The 16,900-nt window shown below is 41.9% G+C and overlaps 1 protein-coding gene across 6 annotated transcripts in view; it reads left to right on the top strand.

Annotated features, from left to right (window-relative positions):
* Positions 1–2,359: 2,359 nt before the first annotated feature.
* The window catches only part of HP1BP3 (heterochromatin protein 1 binding protein 3), a 36,752-nt gene continuing 22,211 nt past the window's right edge, over positions 2,360–16,900 (top strand). The window contains exons 1-7 of one of the 6 annotated variants that reach the window (XM_070382471.1): positions 2,389–2,499; positions 6,621–6,675; positions 7,684–7,876; positions 8,327–8,423; positions 11,140–11,293; positions 12,558–12,717; positions 15,704–15,847. In XM_070382471.1, the coding sequence (XP_070238572.1) occupies positions 7,781–7,876; positions 8,327–8,423; positions 11,140–11,293; positions 12,558–12,717; positions 15,704–15,847 (651 nt within the window). In that variant the 5' untranslated portion in view covers positions 2,389–2,499; positions 6,621–6,675; positions 7,684–7,780. Of the gene's footprint in view, positions 2,500–3,474; positions 3,493–6,620; positions 6,676–7,683; positions 7,877–8,323; positions 8,424–11,139; positions 11,294–12,557; positions 12,718–15,703; positions 15,848–16,900 lie in introns of those variants that run through there. The other 5 variants (XM_070382480.1, XM_070382452.1, XM_070382467.1 and 2 more) reach the window with 5 other exon arrangements.

Genomic DNA, 16,900 nt, shown 5'->3' with positions numbered 1-16,900 from the left:
CCACTCCAGTACTCTCGCCTGGAGAATCCCATGGGCGGAGGAGCCTGGTGGGCTGCAGTCCATGGAGTCGCGAAGAGTCAGACACGACCAACTTGACTTTCACTTTTCACTTTCACGCATTGGAGCAGGAAATGGCAACCCACTCCAGTGTTCTTGCCTGGAGAATCCCAGGGACGCAGGAGCCTGGTTGGCTGCCATCTATGGAGTCGCACAGAGTCGGACACGACTGAAGCGACTTAGCAGCAGCAGAGATGCTGCAATTGCATTTTGGGGCTTTTCTAGTTCACAAAATCCTACATTTCCTCATGATTCTGGGACTCCTGAGTCATTCCTCTAACCTTGATGGCCCTGGGAAGTGTGAAGTCATCACAGAAAACAGCACAATTACTCCTTTTCTTTCTCCTAGGAGCTCCTCTTCTACGCAGAGTTCTTACACTTCTGAGCCCTGACTATGCAATGGAAAGCTTTATATTTCAAGTTCAGAGGTTAAAACAATGAATTCTCAATTATCAGTTTGAGGCCTATATGTTAGTTCTCCTTGATATTAACATTTTAAATATTTTAGAAGAGAGTGAAGCTTAAAAGGAATGAATGGTGCTAACTTCAGGGATTTTGATTTCAGTGTGAGAGGTCTCTTCTTGCAAGAGGGTCTAACTGATGCTCTGATCATAACCTCCACACACTCACTCCATGAGAACAGAGCTGCTCTTCAACTTGCCAAAGTTTATGTTCCCTCCAGTGCAGAATGTCAGACAGCCTAACAGCTTAAGTAAAGGGTACAAAAATCATCATGTAACTCTGTTCTCAACAAAAAAAAATGAATGATGTTTTTACTAGTATAGCTTAAAGAAAACCAAATGAGATAAACTATAAAACCATACCCCCATGGAATCTTAACTCAGATGCGGCTAAGCATAAAAATCAAAACCGACCAGATGTTACATTTAGCAGAGGTAAAATGCCTCAAGCAATATACGTGTCCAATAAAAACTTCAAGTCCTTTTTTGTAAGTGAAAAAACACATTCAGACTTAAGGAAATGGTAGCTTTAGTGCCTAGCTGGGGGGTGGGGGTGGCGTGTGTGCAAATACCTCTGTGCACACGAAGAATTGCCTCTGTTCTAAAGAACAGAGTAAGTTGTGTGTGTGTGAAGCAAAAAATCTGTGTAAAGGTGGAATCTAGTTTGCTCTTATCTGTGTCAGCTCCTTGTCTGAGATGGGGGAAAGGATATTTTCGGGAAAATGTATGTTTTAAGCAAATACATAAAAATAGAAGAGTCTTTTTAAAGGAGACAAAAGATAGAAACGGTGATGAGATGAACCCAACTCCTTGTGAACACGTTTAATGGGACACCAGGATGCCGGGGCATTGGTAATGCCATTGGGACATTAATGGTAACACTCACCTTGTAAGGAATTTGTGGTTGTGGTGACATTTTTATATAGCTGACTTTGGGACGGATGGAGTGGGAAAGCTGGTGAGACAGTTAAAGTGCTCATGGCAACGCCAGAGCCTGAGGACTGGCTTATGAAGTGCTTAAAATGGTTTGATAATAAAATCTTTAGGACAAGTACCCGCATTCGACTGCTTCTCACGCTGTTCTGAGCCTCGAGGCTATTGTAGTTTACTATTTCTCCGTGTATTCAGGAACCAAGCCCCCTCTACCCCCGACAAAACACCTAGTTTAGATACATCGAATTTTCCCAAAATCGACTTTGAAAAAGTTCTAACGTTTTTCAGCAGTAACGTACATAGCCTAAACATGCTGGTAACTAACGTAAAGATGACAATTCGAAGGGAATTCCCTTTCCAATCCCGACGTTTCCTTCTTGAGGACACTCCCTGCATATGTGGATGAGGGAGCCCGGGAAGACCCCTTCATTGACTAGAAAAGCAACTTCTACAGTTCTTTTCCTGAGGCATTCCTGCGTCCTGTGAGGAGACTTCATAGGAACGAACGTGAGGTAACTGCACACTCTCCGCTCTCTGGGTTTCTAATCATTTCGTCTTCAAAGAAGGGGGTCGTTCTTGTGCTCAACTCGGGAGCGGGAAAGGCCAACCCCCTCCAAAGGCAGACGGGGAGCCGAAGTGGAAACTCAGGGACGGAACCCGAGGACACCGAAGCCACAGCCAAGACGACTGGAGCCACCCGAGAGGCGCCGGCGGCAGGCGCGGGGACACTCAGCGCCGCCCCGGCGTCCCCGGCGCCGGCCCCTCCCGCCTTCTCGCGCCCCCGCGTGCCCGACCAAGGGGAGGCGAGTCTCGCGCGCTCCCTCCGCGCCCGCGGACTGTTGGGGGCGCGGCCGCCGGGGCGCGCAGGGGAGGGGGCGGGGCCGGCGTGAGGGATGGGCGCGCGCGCGGGGCCGCGAGCAGGGGGGCGGGGCGGCAGAGCTCGGCGGCTGGGCCTGGAGGACAGCGGTGGCGGAGGCGGCGAGCGGCAGCGGGAGCGGAGCCGAGAAGCCTCGCAGCACGCGGGCGCCAGGAAGGGGGGAGCGCAGAGGTAACGCGGGACGGAACGGGCGGGCGGGCAGCGGGCGCAGGCCCGCTGGACCCCGAAGGCGGGCGGAGAGACCGCTCGCCCGGGGCGCCGACGCCGCTCCCTGAGAGGAGGGGGGCGGGGCGCTCGCGTCCCCGGAGGTGGCGCCTTTTATTTTTTTTTGTCTGCCTGCTCCGGCCGCTCCGCCCCCTCTTCCCCTCCCCCCGCTGTGAACCGAGCCCCCTGCCCTTCTGGTGGAAGCCGCCTCCGGGGCCTTGTGGCGCGCGCGCGCTCCCGCCCTTGTTTTGTTTGGACCGGGGGGGAGGTGAGGGAGCGCTTCCCTGATCGCGGGCCTTGCCTCGCAGCGCGCCTGCGCCGGCGTCCTCCCGCCCGGCTCTGATTGGCTAAGGGCTCGCGCATGCTCCCGAGGCGCGCGGCGGGCCCCCGCCCTCCCCCCTCACCCCACTCCCTCAGAGGTTTTCGGAGCCGGTTCGAAAGATGCCGGCGGCGGTGACTGGCTGTGGCGGACCCGCCCCCCCCACCACCCTCCCGGGGTCCCCGCCCTCGCCGCCGCTGCCGCCATTACGGAGCTCCCAGCGGTGAGTGCGCGGGGGGCTGGTGCTCGCGGTCCGCCGCCTCCTGCGTGGCGCGCGCGCGGGCGGGCGGGCGCTGCCCGGGTCGCGGCGTCGGCCTTCCGGAGCCGGAGCTCGCGCTGAGCCCGCCGCCCTTTGCCTCGCCGCCTTCATCCCGGCTCCACTCTCCTCTCCCCCACCCCCCGCCTTGTGCTCGGCGCTCCCCGCCTTTGTCTGCTGGTCTTTCCGCCCGGGTTTTCGGGCCCGGCGCGGAGTCAGCTGTTCGCGCCCCTGAAAAGCCGCCGCCGCCGCCGCTGCTGCTGCTGCTGCCGCCGCCGCCACCCGGGACTCAGCTTTCGTTTTTACCCCCGTTCCCATGGCTTTCGTCGAGCTTGTGACTCACTGCTCTGTAGACGAGGTGGATTTAGTTAATATAGTCAAGCCTGTGAGTAGGGGCATTTGTAAAGAGCTGGAGGTAGGAGGGGTGAAGTGAGAGCCCCAGATCAAAGGGTTTTTTGTTTTTTTTTTTTAATTATTGACCGCTTGTCTATGATCGAAACAGGGCTTCCCTTGTAGCTCAGTTGGTAAAGAATCTGCCTTCAGTGCAGGAGACCCGGGTTCGATCCCTGGGTTCGATCGCCTGGAGAAGGAAATGGCAACCCACTCCAGTATCCTTGTCTGGAAAATCTCATGGGCAGTGGAGCCTGGTGGGCTGCAGTCCATGGGGTCGCAAAGAGTCCGCCACGACAGAGCGACTAACACTATGATTGAAACACCTCTTTGAGGGACAGTCCCCCCGCACAGAGAACGGCCAAGGTGAACTTGACCCCTCTTTCCATGTGTACCTTTTCTTTCTGCGGTTATGCTTCCTGACCTTACATTACATTAAAAAGTGACAGTCTGGTTCGAAGTGCAGCTGGGAATTCCCCTGGGGCTTCACGGACAAGCTGACTTGTCTTAGAGTGACGCTAGACGTGGCTAGTTTGGAAGATTTGTTTAGTCTGGTATAGGCGTGAAGCTGTTAACGAAGTTTTAAATTCATTGCTCTTTTCAGAAAATTTAGTGCAGCGTGTTTCAGAGTAGAAGTAACATTTTTAGAGGGTAATTTTGGCCTTGTCGAATTGGAAGATTGAGGGCGATATGTTGGGAGGAAGCGTCCTGAACTCTTCGTGTATAGATGAAAACGCTCACTCTTCAGCCAGTTAGATCGTCCTTATCTTAGGAGGAGGTACCTGTAGTGTCCAGAGCATCTGTGTCCGAGACAAATGCTAATTAAGTAATACTGATTTATTTGAAATACAAAAGTGGGGAAAAAAGTTTCCAGCAAATTATAGGCATACGTTTTGTGACATTACTCCGTAAGTCTGAATATAGTGAAAGACTTTAGATTGGGAACAATTTAGTGTAATCAGTGCAAGGCTAATGACATTATAATACGTAAGGTATTGGCAGACATTTTATGGTAAAATATGAAATAATAGTACTTTCCCTAAAATGCATGTTTTCAAGGATATCAGAAAACTGAAATACATTGTTGAACTCCTGCTTATTTTTCTAGTGCTTGCACTTAAGGTAGAGAAAGTAAATTAAAACTCTGAAATTATGGACTTTCTACTTTTACAACCTTTTCTTTATTGCCTGTATTTAAACAGCTTAGCACTTCCCTTGAAAAAAGCAGATCTTTGTATTGTTCATCTGACATTATACTTAAAAAACAAAAACAGATTCATGACCACAGGAAGTCCACACACACCACAGGTAAACTGAGATTGGTTTGTCACATAAGAACCCAAATGAAAAACTTACTCAAGTTTCGTTCATTCTTTCACTTTAACAAATATTTGTAGGGCACCTGTTTGGAGCCTAGTATGTTCTTGGGCAGGAAGTATAGGGCAGTGAACCAGCCAGATAAGATCTCTGTCAGGGAACAAGTGCGGCAGTCTTAAAAGTCTGATCATTCAGAAGCGCAGCATCAACAGTTAATAGGTACTTGTTAAGGTAGTTTTAAGTTAACCATCCAGATAGTTTTGTCAGCTCTGTGATGAACCATGAACTGAGGAAATAAGTCATTAACCAACCTATTATAAAGAGAGCCTTAAGCTACATGACCTTTATTAAGGAAATTCAGAGCTGAGGCAAACATTTCTTAATGTTTATATTGTTTTAAATTTTTATTTTTTAAGTGTTTTTTACACATGTTGAACATAGAAATAAGTACTGCCAGGTGTCATTGTTCATTCAACATTTGCCCTGCGGTTGGTTGGTTGGTTTGTTTTTTAATTTATTTTATTTTTGGCCGCACAGGATTTTTGTTGCCGGATGCGGGCTTTCTCATGGTGGTGACTTCTCTTGTTGCGGAGCGCCAGTTCTAGGCATGTGGACTCAGTAGTCGTGGCTTAGTTGCCCTGCAGCATGTGGGATCTTCTAGGACCAGGGATTGAACCAGTGTCCTTGCATTGCAGGGCAGATTCTTAACCACTGGACCACCAAGGAAGCCCTCCCCCCAGTATTTATGCTGCACCCACTGTATGTTGGGCATGCTTCTAGGTACTGGGGATGCAGTGATGAATTAGTTCTAGCCCTTGTAGTACTTACATTCTGCTGGGAGAGACACATAATAAACAAGCAAATAGACATATATTGAGTTACAAGTGGTGTTAAATGCTGTGAAGAAACCTGAAGAAGAAAAAGAAGGATAGGAGGGCTTTCTGAGGGGGCGACACTGTGCTGAACCTGATTGAAATATCCGGGAAAGAATGTCAGAGTGAGAACACAGCATGTGCAGAACACACACTGAGGACCAGAAGGTCTGTGTGTCTGGACTCAAGAGAGGAGAGTGATGGGGAGGTTTAAGCAGGAGAGTGTCAGGATCTGTTACTGTGGTGGGTGCATCCAGGAAGCTTGGCAAAGCAACTTATTTTTCAGTTATTCCAACCTGGGCATACTTACCAGACCTAATTTAAACTGATATTCTTGTCCTCGGGTCAATGATGTCGGGTGTCGATGGACCATGTACTTGTTGCCCTGGTTTTGGTCAATTTTATCATTTTGGCATTGAGAATAATTTCTTTGCACCCCCACTCCCTAAAATTTGTTTTAATTTTGAGCAATTAGTAAATATAGAGTTGACTGGAAATGTTTTGATATTTTTTTAGTGTTTTATTTACAGAGAGAACATATATTCTTTTAAAAGATGTTCTATGAAAAGAGACTCTTGAAGGTTTTGTTAATTTCTCAGTATCATTTTCAGCCTAGCTAGTATTATCATGGGTTAAGAAAGATGAATTAGCAGTATCACTTTTCCAAGAATAACCTGATGGTGAAATTGTGCTTATGAATGGTATTTACCTGTAAAATTATCAGATTTGTGTTTTTTTTTTTAATCAAGGAAAGTATATTACTGTGTAAGTGCTAGTTGGATGAGTAAGCAAGTTTATGTATTGAAATTTTTCCGAGGTAGACTTTTAGCTTTCACAAACCTAAATAATGCCCTTAAGTCCATTTTGATTAGAAAACAAAAATTTTTTTGCAAGTATATTTATTTTTATTAAATTTATTTATTTTTAATTAAAGGATAATTGCAATATTGTGTTGGTTTCTGCCGTACATCATCATGGATCGGCCATAGGTATGCATATGTCCCCTCCCTCTTGAGCTTCCCTGCCACCTCCCACCCCATCCCACCCCTCTAGGTTGTCACAAAGCCCCCCCAAAACAACTGTTTTTATTTCTGTGTTTTATAGTTTTTGACATAAATTTCTATATGAGCATTTTAAGTAGTCTTTGTAACAGTTAATAACTATTACCTGACAAATTGAAAGCTCTTAAATTCCTAGACAAGTTTAGAGCCTAAAGCAGAAGTTGAATGAGTAGTCTCCTCTTGCCCAGTTCTTCATTAATGTTCATTAGCACAAAGATCTTAACACCTGACTGATCATTTTCTTTTCTTTTTGAGAAATTTTTATTATAAAGTGTCCTTGATTCTCAGATGAGATAAGGGGAGCAGAGGGTATTAAGTGATTAGGTAAATTTGAGTGATCTTACATAGATTTTATTTTTCAATATTTAATTTTGTTCTTAAGGTCTTAGAAGCATGCTTAATCTCTTAGGTGATGGTCTGAATTTGCTTTTCTGAGTCTGGAGGCTTTTAGACTGTTACGTTCTTCAGCAGTATTTTTGTCCTTGTATAACTTCTCTGATGGAGATGGAGTTAAGTTTGCAGTTAAGTTTCCTGACCCCTTTGAGAACATTAACAACATTTCTCTCTTTAGTAAAATGATCCTTGAGTAAACATAGATGAACCTTTTCTGGGTCTTGTAGTCTGTTCTAAGCTCCTGATAGTAACAGGAGACAGGATGGGGTTAGGGTCTTATGAGCTTTCTTGTCCTGGCTGCCTTTGTTCATGTGGAAGGTGCAGCGGCTGCTGTGGCTTGTGCGTTTGTCTTAGTCGCTGCTTTACACAGTGTGTATTTTGATAGTAATTTTTATCTTTCTGAATGATAATTGACCAAGTCATCTGTCATTTAACTATAAGTTTTATAGTGAATTTTCCCCCCTTTGGATGTATATTAAATTTAGACGTTTTAGTTTAGTTTTGTTTCTATAATCTTCACACCAGGTCTTTTCTGTGCTTTAGGTTGATGCTTCACACTGAAACCATTAGGAAAAATCCTTGTGGTTAACAGCAGAGGCTTCAGAGTGTAACCTGTACTCGGGCCTAGAAATTATTTTAAATGGCGACTGATACGTCTCAAGGTGAACTCGTCCATCCTAAGGCACTCCCACTTATAGTAGGAGCTCAGCTGATCCACGCGGACAAGTTAGGTGAGGTAGGGGCTGACACATTCTTGAAGCTCACTCTTGGATCAGTCCCTGACTTCAGGCCCTGCTGGGTCCTTCTTGGTACCTGTTCCTTCCTCTGCTTTGGGGAGTCTGGGTTATGAATCTAAAAAAATCAAGTAGATACAAAGTTCTTTTCATCTTCCCTTATCCCTCAAACTCCTGAGAAAACCTCCAAGCTTCTAAATTTATTTCAAATCAAGTATAATTACTTACTTCCATTTGAAATTCTAGCTAAAATAAAACATTTTGAGAACTACTTCTTAAGAATCATATTTTCATTTCAAAAAAACTTGTTAAAAAGTAATTTGCATCAGATCCTGGAGTCGACTTGAAGAATTCTCCTACATCTTCTGACACCTAATTAGCCCCCCTTGAGAAAGAGAGAAGAGATAAATTGTTTTTGCATGTGTGATTATGGCCATTTCTTTTCTTAGAAGGTAGAAGATAACACCATGCCGATTCGTCGAGCTGTGAATTCTACCCGGGAAACTCCTCCCAAGAGCAAGCTCGCTGAAGGAGTAGAAGAAAAGCCAGGTAAAGTAAAGCAGTGGACAGCTTAAAAAGGCCAGCGTTTCTGCTCCAGGTTAGAGTGTCCCATAAATTCCCTTGAACGTAAGTGTTTGTGGGGAGCATTTAGAGAGAGAAGTGGTACCAGTTGGTATGTCATTTCTGGACCCTCTGGGCAAAGAAAGAATTTCATCTTGTGTCTGAAGATTTTTAGAAGGCAAAAATTTCATGTTCTTAGAATTAAAAATAGAAAGATGGTTGGAGAGAACAAAAATGGTCAAAAGTGTAGTAGCTTCTGGGCATACAGTGTCATGGGGAGGAAGACTGGGTGGAAGACTCGACTGGAAGTCATGAGGAGGCCATAAGGGAGCAAATGGGTGATTAAAGTGTTGGTTTGTAACCTTGGTGTTGGTGGAGAGAAGATTAGCCAGATAGAGCTGGGAACATAGTAAATTAAGAAAAAGGTAGAACTATCGATCTGGAGTATTTGTGCTCCTTTCTTCAAGTGTAACTGCTTTTCTTGTTCTTTTCGTGACCTTTTTCTCTCTCTTCTTTGCCAGGGTTGAGCACATGGTGCTGCCCGTGTTACAACTATTAGAACTGAATATTTGCTGACCAGCATATATTATGAATAAAATAAACCATGCACCTTTGTTGCCTTTATCATTGGTGCACCAGAGATATACTCTGCTGCAGCTAAGCCTGAGTTTTGGCTCAGTATCCTCAGATGAATACTATAAGCATCTTGGGTACTCTGGCCTAAGGCAGTGAGGAGACAAGGGAATTAGCATATTTAAAAAAATAGTTGCTGGTGAGTTGGAGGGAAGGTTATTTTGTCCAGCACTGGGATAAACCACTTGATGGCCTACCTTAATCCGCATTTAACAGCCAGCTGAAGTCACTGATAACACGAGTTTTCAGAATACACGAGTGTTTAGATGTAAGAGGTATTAAGAAAGTCAACCAAGAATTTATAAAGGACCAATAAAAGACTTCACAAGTTCTGTTTATCCGTCTTATCTCTGTCCTTTTATATAGTATTTTGTATATGAAAATGATTGGACTTCACTCATGTTTTAAATTTTATAAATCTGAAAAGATAGAATAGTTTAATGAGTTGGAAATAATGTCTCATATGTAATACATACTCATTATCAGCTGAGCACCTTAACCTTTATTAAATTGTAAACTTTTAAGAGAAAATAAGGTGAAATTTAATTTGTAGCTCTGTTGTTACAGTGAAAGTGTTAGTCGCCCAATTGTGTCTGACTCTTGGTGACCCCATGGACTGTAGCTGGCCAGACTCCTCATTCTGTGGAGTTCTCCAGGCAAGAATACTGGAGTGGGTTGCCATGCCCGTCTCCAGGGAGTTGTCCCCACCCAGGGGTCGAACCCAGCTCTCCTGCATTGCAGGCTGATTCTTTACCATTTGAGAAAGCTCAGTATACACTCTGAGCTTTTCCATTTTTTAAAGTAAGGCAATGGAAAAATCAGTAAACATGACAGTTGTTACACAGCCAGTTTGGTGGGACAGTTAGGCAGGCCAAATAGTTGAGACAAAGGGCAGGAAAAGGTGCATCAAGATTAAAAAAATACATATTTTGTAGTTATCTGTATCACCAGATACCATTGTTAAAGTTCTAGCCTTAGTATTTGCCAAACAGCTATAGAAGCAGCAGAAGAGGCCAAAGGAGGCTGGGAATCACAGTATACAAGTGCTGGCCTACAGGTTTTCCCTAAACCATTTTATACAATGTTTATAACAACCCTGTGAGGTAAGAGTACTCAGAAGTGTCAAAGAACTTGCCCCAAGATAATGTGAACTAGAACATTAGAAGCTCTGAAATTGAATCCAGATACATCTGATCCTAGAGCCTTGATTTTGGCTGAACATATGTAGGAGAATTTTTGACTTATCTGCATGTCTGGTTGAAGAGCATAATCCAGGATGATTTACAAATTACAATTGACTGTCCTGAAATTTGAGCTTTACTGGTGGCTCAGAATCCACCTGCCCATGCAGGAGACTTGGGTTCGCTCACTGGGTCAGGATGACCCACTAGAGAAGGAAGTACTTATGTGAGGGCCCCAAAGAAGTCTTCATTATGCTAGTAATGAGTTCACGTAATTTAAATGACCAAAGTCTTCAAGCATATCCTTTTTTTCTTTTTGCCTGATTTTGGCCCCTGACATCCTTCGTAGTCTCTGCTTAATCATTTCCTGGGATTCTGTTTCATAGTAGCTGCTCAAAGAGACCTCCTGAGAAAAGACTGACAGGCAATTGCAGACCTCAGTATTCCCCCACTCATATTTCTACCCTTGCCCAAATCATTTGACTTGAAAATTTCATTTTAATTTTTTATTATTTATTCCCTTACTAATACTTATTCAACTATAAAATGGCTAATTTCTTAATTATAAGTCTTATCCTTAATATTATGGAGTAGAACAATCAAGAGATTCGATTTGGGATAAAAGAGTTTCACTTGCTGTGTAATTTCCTGATCCTTTTCCTTTTCTCACATAATGGTTTGGATCGGCAACCCATTATATAGACAGTTTGAATGATACGAAGGAAAAAAACAGTACTCATAGACATTTACTCATTTTAGAGTACAACTGTTACTTGGAACATTTGACTTAACCTGTTTAAAGAGATGAGCTTTTATCCTTTTATTGACTCAGGCTCTAATGTATTTACTTGATGCAATTCTACTCACCTGATTTACTGGTTTATTTTAAGAACCAGATGTAAGTTCAGAGGAATCTATCTCTACTGTAGAGGAACAAGAGAATGAAACTCCACCTGCTACATCTAGTGAGACAGAGCAGCCAAAGGGGCAACCTGAGAATGAAGAGAAGGAAGAAAACAAGCCTTCTGAGGAAACCAAAAAGGAGTAAGGACTTAAGCCTTCTTGCTTTTTATAATTGAAGACTATATAAAGGAATATGGATCAGATTTTTTTTTAAGTGGTATAATGTTAATTTATGCTGGATACATGATATTTAGATTTAATTTTGGGGGAATTATCTTTTGAAATAGGCTTATGATGTAGTTGTATGGCCTATTAGAATTTGTAGTAGTTAGAACAATGGTTTGACTAATGTATAATTCATTCTTCTTGGCTTCAGAACGCGGTTTTCAGTAAGAAATGTAGTGTGACTTTAAAAGTCTGACCTGGGAGATACTTCATCATTTTATTTCTCCCTCTGTGCCAGGCGTGAGTTATTTTTACATGTTTATGTTAGAAAGCGTTAATCTATACCAGGACATTGCTAGAGTGACCTAAAACTGTATATATTTGATGAAGTATTCAGTTGGAGGGTGACTTTGAGAATCTGAAAGCAGAATTTGCTCTCAATAACCTGTACAGTGTAATGGTGATTCTTTTTTAATTAAAATTATTTTTTGCAGGACAGCTGGTAGCATTTTCTTTTCATAATTGGTGAGAACAGTTAGGAATTACTTTTAAAATAAAAGAATGCCTTAGAAATAACTATACCTTTTAGGTGGAATTCTAATCCTTCATTCCAGTATCATAAGTACTTGTGATGTTTGTGGAATTTTTAGCAGCTACCCTGTATTTTAGGTGCATGGGATGTTTTTATTATTACTTAGAGTAAAATTTGTATAATGCTCTGTGATTCACAAAACTTTGTATAAACATAATCTCATAATTTCTTGAAGCACCTTGTGAAGTATTTTGTATCATGTTTCTCTTTTAAGATGGGGAGACTGAGGCTCAGGTCACTTGCTAAGATCACATAACTAGTAAATGTTAGAGCTAAGACTCAAACTCAGGTTTTCTGACTTCAGAGCTTGAGTTCTTCGCACTGTGCTGAATTGCGTCTGTTGTAGCTGTTACTGGAATGCATTTTTAAATGCTCATTTCTTTTATGTACTGGCCCTTCGTGCTAGTTCTGGTTTATATAACTTCTCTCTCCTGTGTGCACCTGAGAGAACACACCTTTTTGGCTCATTTAAAGTGCCCAGTTTTTAAAAAATGTTTTATTTTGTAAAATGCTTACTTTACATATCACTTCAGTGTGGAAATGAATTAAAACATTGATTTTTATTTCTCACCAGTCTTTTCTTCTTTCTGACTTTATACTTCTTTCTGAAGAGTTTATCTTGCATAATAATAATTCTTTGTTTTAAAGTGAGAAAGATCAGTCTAAAGAAAAGGAGAAGAAAGTGAAAAAAACAATACCTTCCTGGGCTACCCTTTCTGCCAGCCAGCTAGCCAGGGCCCAGAAACAAACACCGATGGCTTCCTCCCCACGTCCCAAGATGGATGCAATCCTAACTGAGGCCATTAAGGCAAGTTTTTATTTCAAGCAGTTCATCATAGATTTATTCTGTTTGTGTCTTGCGTATTTGAAAATGGCATACTCCTGTGCGGACATCAGAAACCTTGCTCTGCTTCCTAAAAGAGACTAAATGGAAGAGAGCCGTTGCTAAGTTCATGTTTTTATAATATCACGTTTGATGAGCACTGTTAATTTTTTTAACAACTCAGATTTGCTATAGCAAGTATTTTTAGCTTTTAGTTTTTTTTTTTTAACTGAGTTTAAGTGTAGTTTTTATTTGAAGGTTAAACATGTTAATTCATTCAGCACACCATTATGGACTAGTTTCTCTGTATCAGGTAATCCTACTAGTGATACAGCATAGAATAAGAGAAACAGAGTCCTCGCCTTTATGAAATCTAATTATTACTCAGAGTAACATCGAGAAAATTTTTATTTTAAAAACGTATACTATCTTTACAGTTTCCCCAGTGGCTCAGCGCTAAAGAATCCACCTGCAGTGCAGGAGATGGGGGTTCGATCCCTAGGTCAGGAAGATACCCTGGAGAAGGAAATGGCAACCCAATCCAGTATTCTTGCCTGGGAAAGGAAAGGAAATGGAAAGGAGCCTGGCAGGCACAGTCCAAGGGGTTGCAAAAGAATTGGCCACAACTGAGCGAGTAAACAGCAGTAGCATACTGTCCTTAGGTTCATTTTCAGAGCTTACGTCTAACGTTAGTAGGTGGTTATCTTTCACACCTGAAAACTTCTGGAAACTTTTAGAAAACTTACAGGAAACTTTTAGAAACCTCAATACTCGGTTTCATCACCTAGTCATTCCAAAATACTTGGAAAAACTATCCTCCTTCCATAGCTTTATCACTTTCCTATAATTCATTGACTTTCATTAGCTTGTGTGATCATCAGATACCGTTTTCCTATTTTAAGGGAATCTTCTCATCTGACCTTGCCTTTTTGTGCGTGAATTCTTCTGGCTAATTTTGCTGTGTTTATTTTACGTGATCACATGACAAGAGTAGTTAAAACAGAGGCCATAGACTCTCTGATTTTCTTTTGCTAGGATCTGAATCAGAATTGGGGAGAGAAGGCTTTAGTTGAACTTAACAGAAAGTGATATAGGTAGGAAAGCGGAGCCTACTGGTCATGCCTAGAATTTGAGAAGACAGCACTGCCATAGAAACTGGGAAAGAGTTTACCTTCCACCCTCTCCCTGCATTCCTTCAAGATTACTCTCAACTCATTAAGAAAACTTTCTTGGTTTAGATAGCTTGACTATAGTGAGAACTCTGTTTTTTTTGTAGCCTTTTTGTAAGGATTTCACTTTGTGATTGGGTTTCCCTGGTAGCTCAGCGGGTGAAAAATCTGCCTCCAATTCAGGAGACCCCAATTCAATTCCTGGGTCAGAAAGATCCTCTGGAGAAGGGAAAGGCTACCCACTCCAGTATTCTTGGGCTTCCCTGGTGGCGCAGAAGGTAAAGAATCAGCCTGCAATTTGGGAGACCTGGTTCAATCCCTGGGTTGGGAAGGTCCCCTGGAGGGAGGGCATGGCAACCCACTCCAATATTCTTGCCTGGAGAATCCCGCCCCAGGGGATAAGCAGAGGAGGCTAGCAGTCCATGGGGTAGCAAAGAGTCAGACAGGATTGAGCGACTTTCACTTACTGAGCAGGCTGAGCTGTGATTACTCAGCTTAGGTTTGAAGCAGGATTATAGTGAAGGTGAAGAAGAGGCTAAAATTTTAAAATAATAAAACAGTTAAACAGTATATGTAGTTCTAAAGAATAGTTTAAATATGATTATGCGTATTTATACAAATGAAAGATAGATGTTGGGTTGACCAAAATGTTCATTTGTGTTTCTCTGTAAGATCTTATCCAGTGGATCATGTGTATTCCATGCAGTGTAACAAATTATCATTTCAGATCACTGATACCTTTTTCTGAATTAAATCATTATTAAATAGATGGATCTATTTTCACCTTATTATCAGTTTGGTAGAGCAGGGGGTTGTTGTAGCCTTAATGTTCTTTTCTGCTTGATATTCTTTACTTTGTGTTCTCTTGTAAGATCAGGAGTAAACTTAAATCGGTTGTAATAGGTTGGAGACATTTGCTTGAAGTAGATGATCCTTATTAACACAGTCCATATTAACCTGTTTTGTGTTGTATAGTCTTTTGTGGTCCGTTTGTCTGTGACATTTTTCTTTACTGTCAGTATATAAGCTTTCACCCAAGTCTTTATCCAATAACATTTACTAAATCCTATGGTCAATTTATAGGTAACAGCTACACAAAATTGGTGGGCAACAGATACTGCATGGGTATTGCAAAATGTAAAGCATTTGAAGAAAAATTGCTACCTTTGTGGCCTAATGACCTGCTTGAATCTTCCATGGACATTAGTCAGATGAAATATAGAGAAATAGGATGGGAAAGGAAGAGGGCACTTGAAATAGCCGTTGAACGCTCTCATTGTTGTCCAAAACTCCCCTGAAAGCTTTGCATTTGTAAACCCAGTTTTACACCATTTATTCAGATTGTCTTTGCTTATATTATCTGCTAGCATTGACACAGAGCCTGCAGAGAAATATCGGTTTTGGTGAGCCGAAGTCTGTAAAATGGGCCAAGTCTGTGAACTGCACACTGTAGAGTGTCCTGGTCTCCTTACTGTCAGGCTGAGGATGTCTTCTAGGTGCAGAATAGTATTAGAGTGGGAGAAGCTTTTTCATTAACACAGAACATTGTTCACATGTTGTATCTTCTCTTTGGCTCTTTTTAACGATTTAAAATTGTTGCAGAAATATTGCTAATTCTGTATTTCTCCACAGTCATGATGAACTGAAGTTACCAGAAATATTATTCACTCTTTGTTGCCATTTTGTCATCCATTATCAAGTTCACTTCCAAAATAATTTATTTTGAAAACATACATGTCAGAAAACACATGAAAAACAGCTATTTTAAATTAATGTGTATGGTTTAATAATCTGTTTCCTAGGCATGCTTCCAGAAGAGCGGTGCCTCCGTGGTTGCTATTCGAAAATACATCATCCATAAGTACCCTTCTTTGGAGCTGGAGAGAAGGGGCTACCTCCTCAAACAGGCACTGAAAAGAGAATTAAATAGAGGTGTTATCAAACAGGTATTAAATGGTTATTTATAATAAGCATATATTAGCTATAAATCCATGTATAGTAATATTTAGGCTTTTTGTGCTTTGTGAGTTCGTTAAAATAAGTTAACATAATGATGAAGGGCTTATGCTTAACCTGGTTTTACAAAGTCACTGGTGCCAATTAGCTTTAGTAAGTATTCTAAAGAACAGAAGCAATATGATAGTGTAAATTTTTTCTAGCTGCCTGTACAATTTTTTTTTAAGTATTTATTTATTTGGCTGTACCACATCTTAGTTGTGACATGTAGGATCTTTAGTTGAGGCATGTGGGATCCAGTTCTTTGACCAGGAATTAAGCCTGGATCCCCTGCACTGGGAGCACAGAGTCTCAGCCTCCAGACCACAAGGGAAAACCCCTGCCTGTACTTTTAATTGGCTTTCCTTTGGGGGCTGCTTGTGCTTAAGATTATGTAGTGCTCAAGGTGAGAAGTGGGGTTGAGCTGGCCTGGTTGTTGCAGCACCAAAAAAGATCATAGTTCTTGTCTTAGGTTTGTTAGTTTTAAAACCTAACTTCTGTGACTAGACTGGTGATCATCATAAATTAGCTTTGTAAATAGGTTTACCTTAACTTACTAGTATCTAAATCTGTTAAAGCTTTTGGAAGCATCAGAACTTGAGTAAATTGAGAATAATACTAAAACCAATATTGATTTCAGGCATCAATCCATATTAGTTTGGATAGTACATCAAAACACTACTTAGAGCTTTGAGGATGCTTTGTGTATCATAATGAATATAGGCAATATTTACAGTAATTTTAAATCGAGTTTAATCTGTAAAAATATAAGTCACTGTTATGTACCTGAAACTGTACAATACAATATTGTAAATCATCTCTACCTCAGTTTTTTGTTTTTTTTTTTTAAACTCCACATTGCTTAAGATCATGACACTCTAATGCCAGAATGAGCTTTCTTATCTACACATTCTTCAGAAGTCCAGAGGGATGAAGTAACTCCTGAGGTCCCGTGGTAGCAGCAAAGATGGTTCTGAGGATCTAATTCACTGCAGCCCCAGAGT

The sequence above is a fragment of the Bos mutus genome, chromosome 2 (assembly GCF_027580195.1).
Source record: "Bos mutus isolate GX-2022 chromosome 2, NWIPB_WYAK_1.1, whole genome shotgun sequence".
Taxonomy (NCBI): domain Eukaryota; kingdom Metazoa; phylum Chordata; class Mammalia; order Artiodactyla; family Bovidae; genus Bos; species Bos mutus.
The sequence above is the reverse complement of the archived record's forward strand: the minus strand, read 5'-3'. Positions and strand labels throughout refer to the sequence as shown.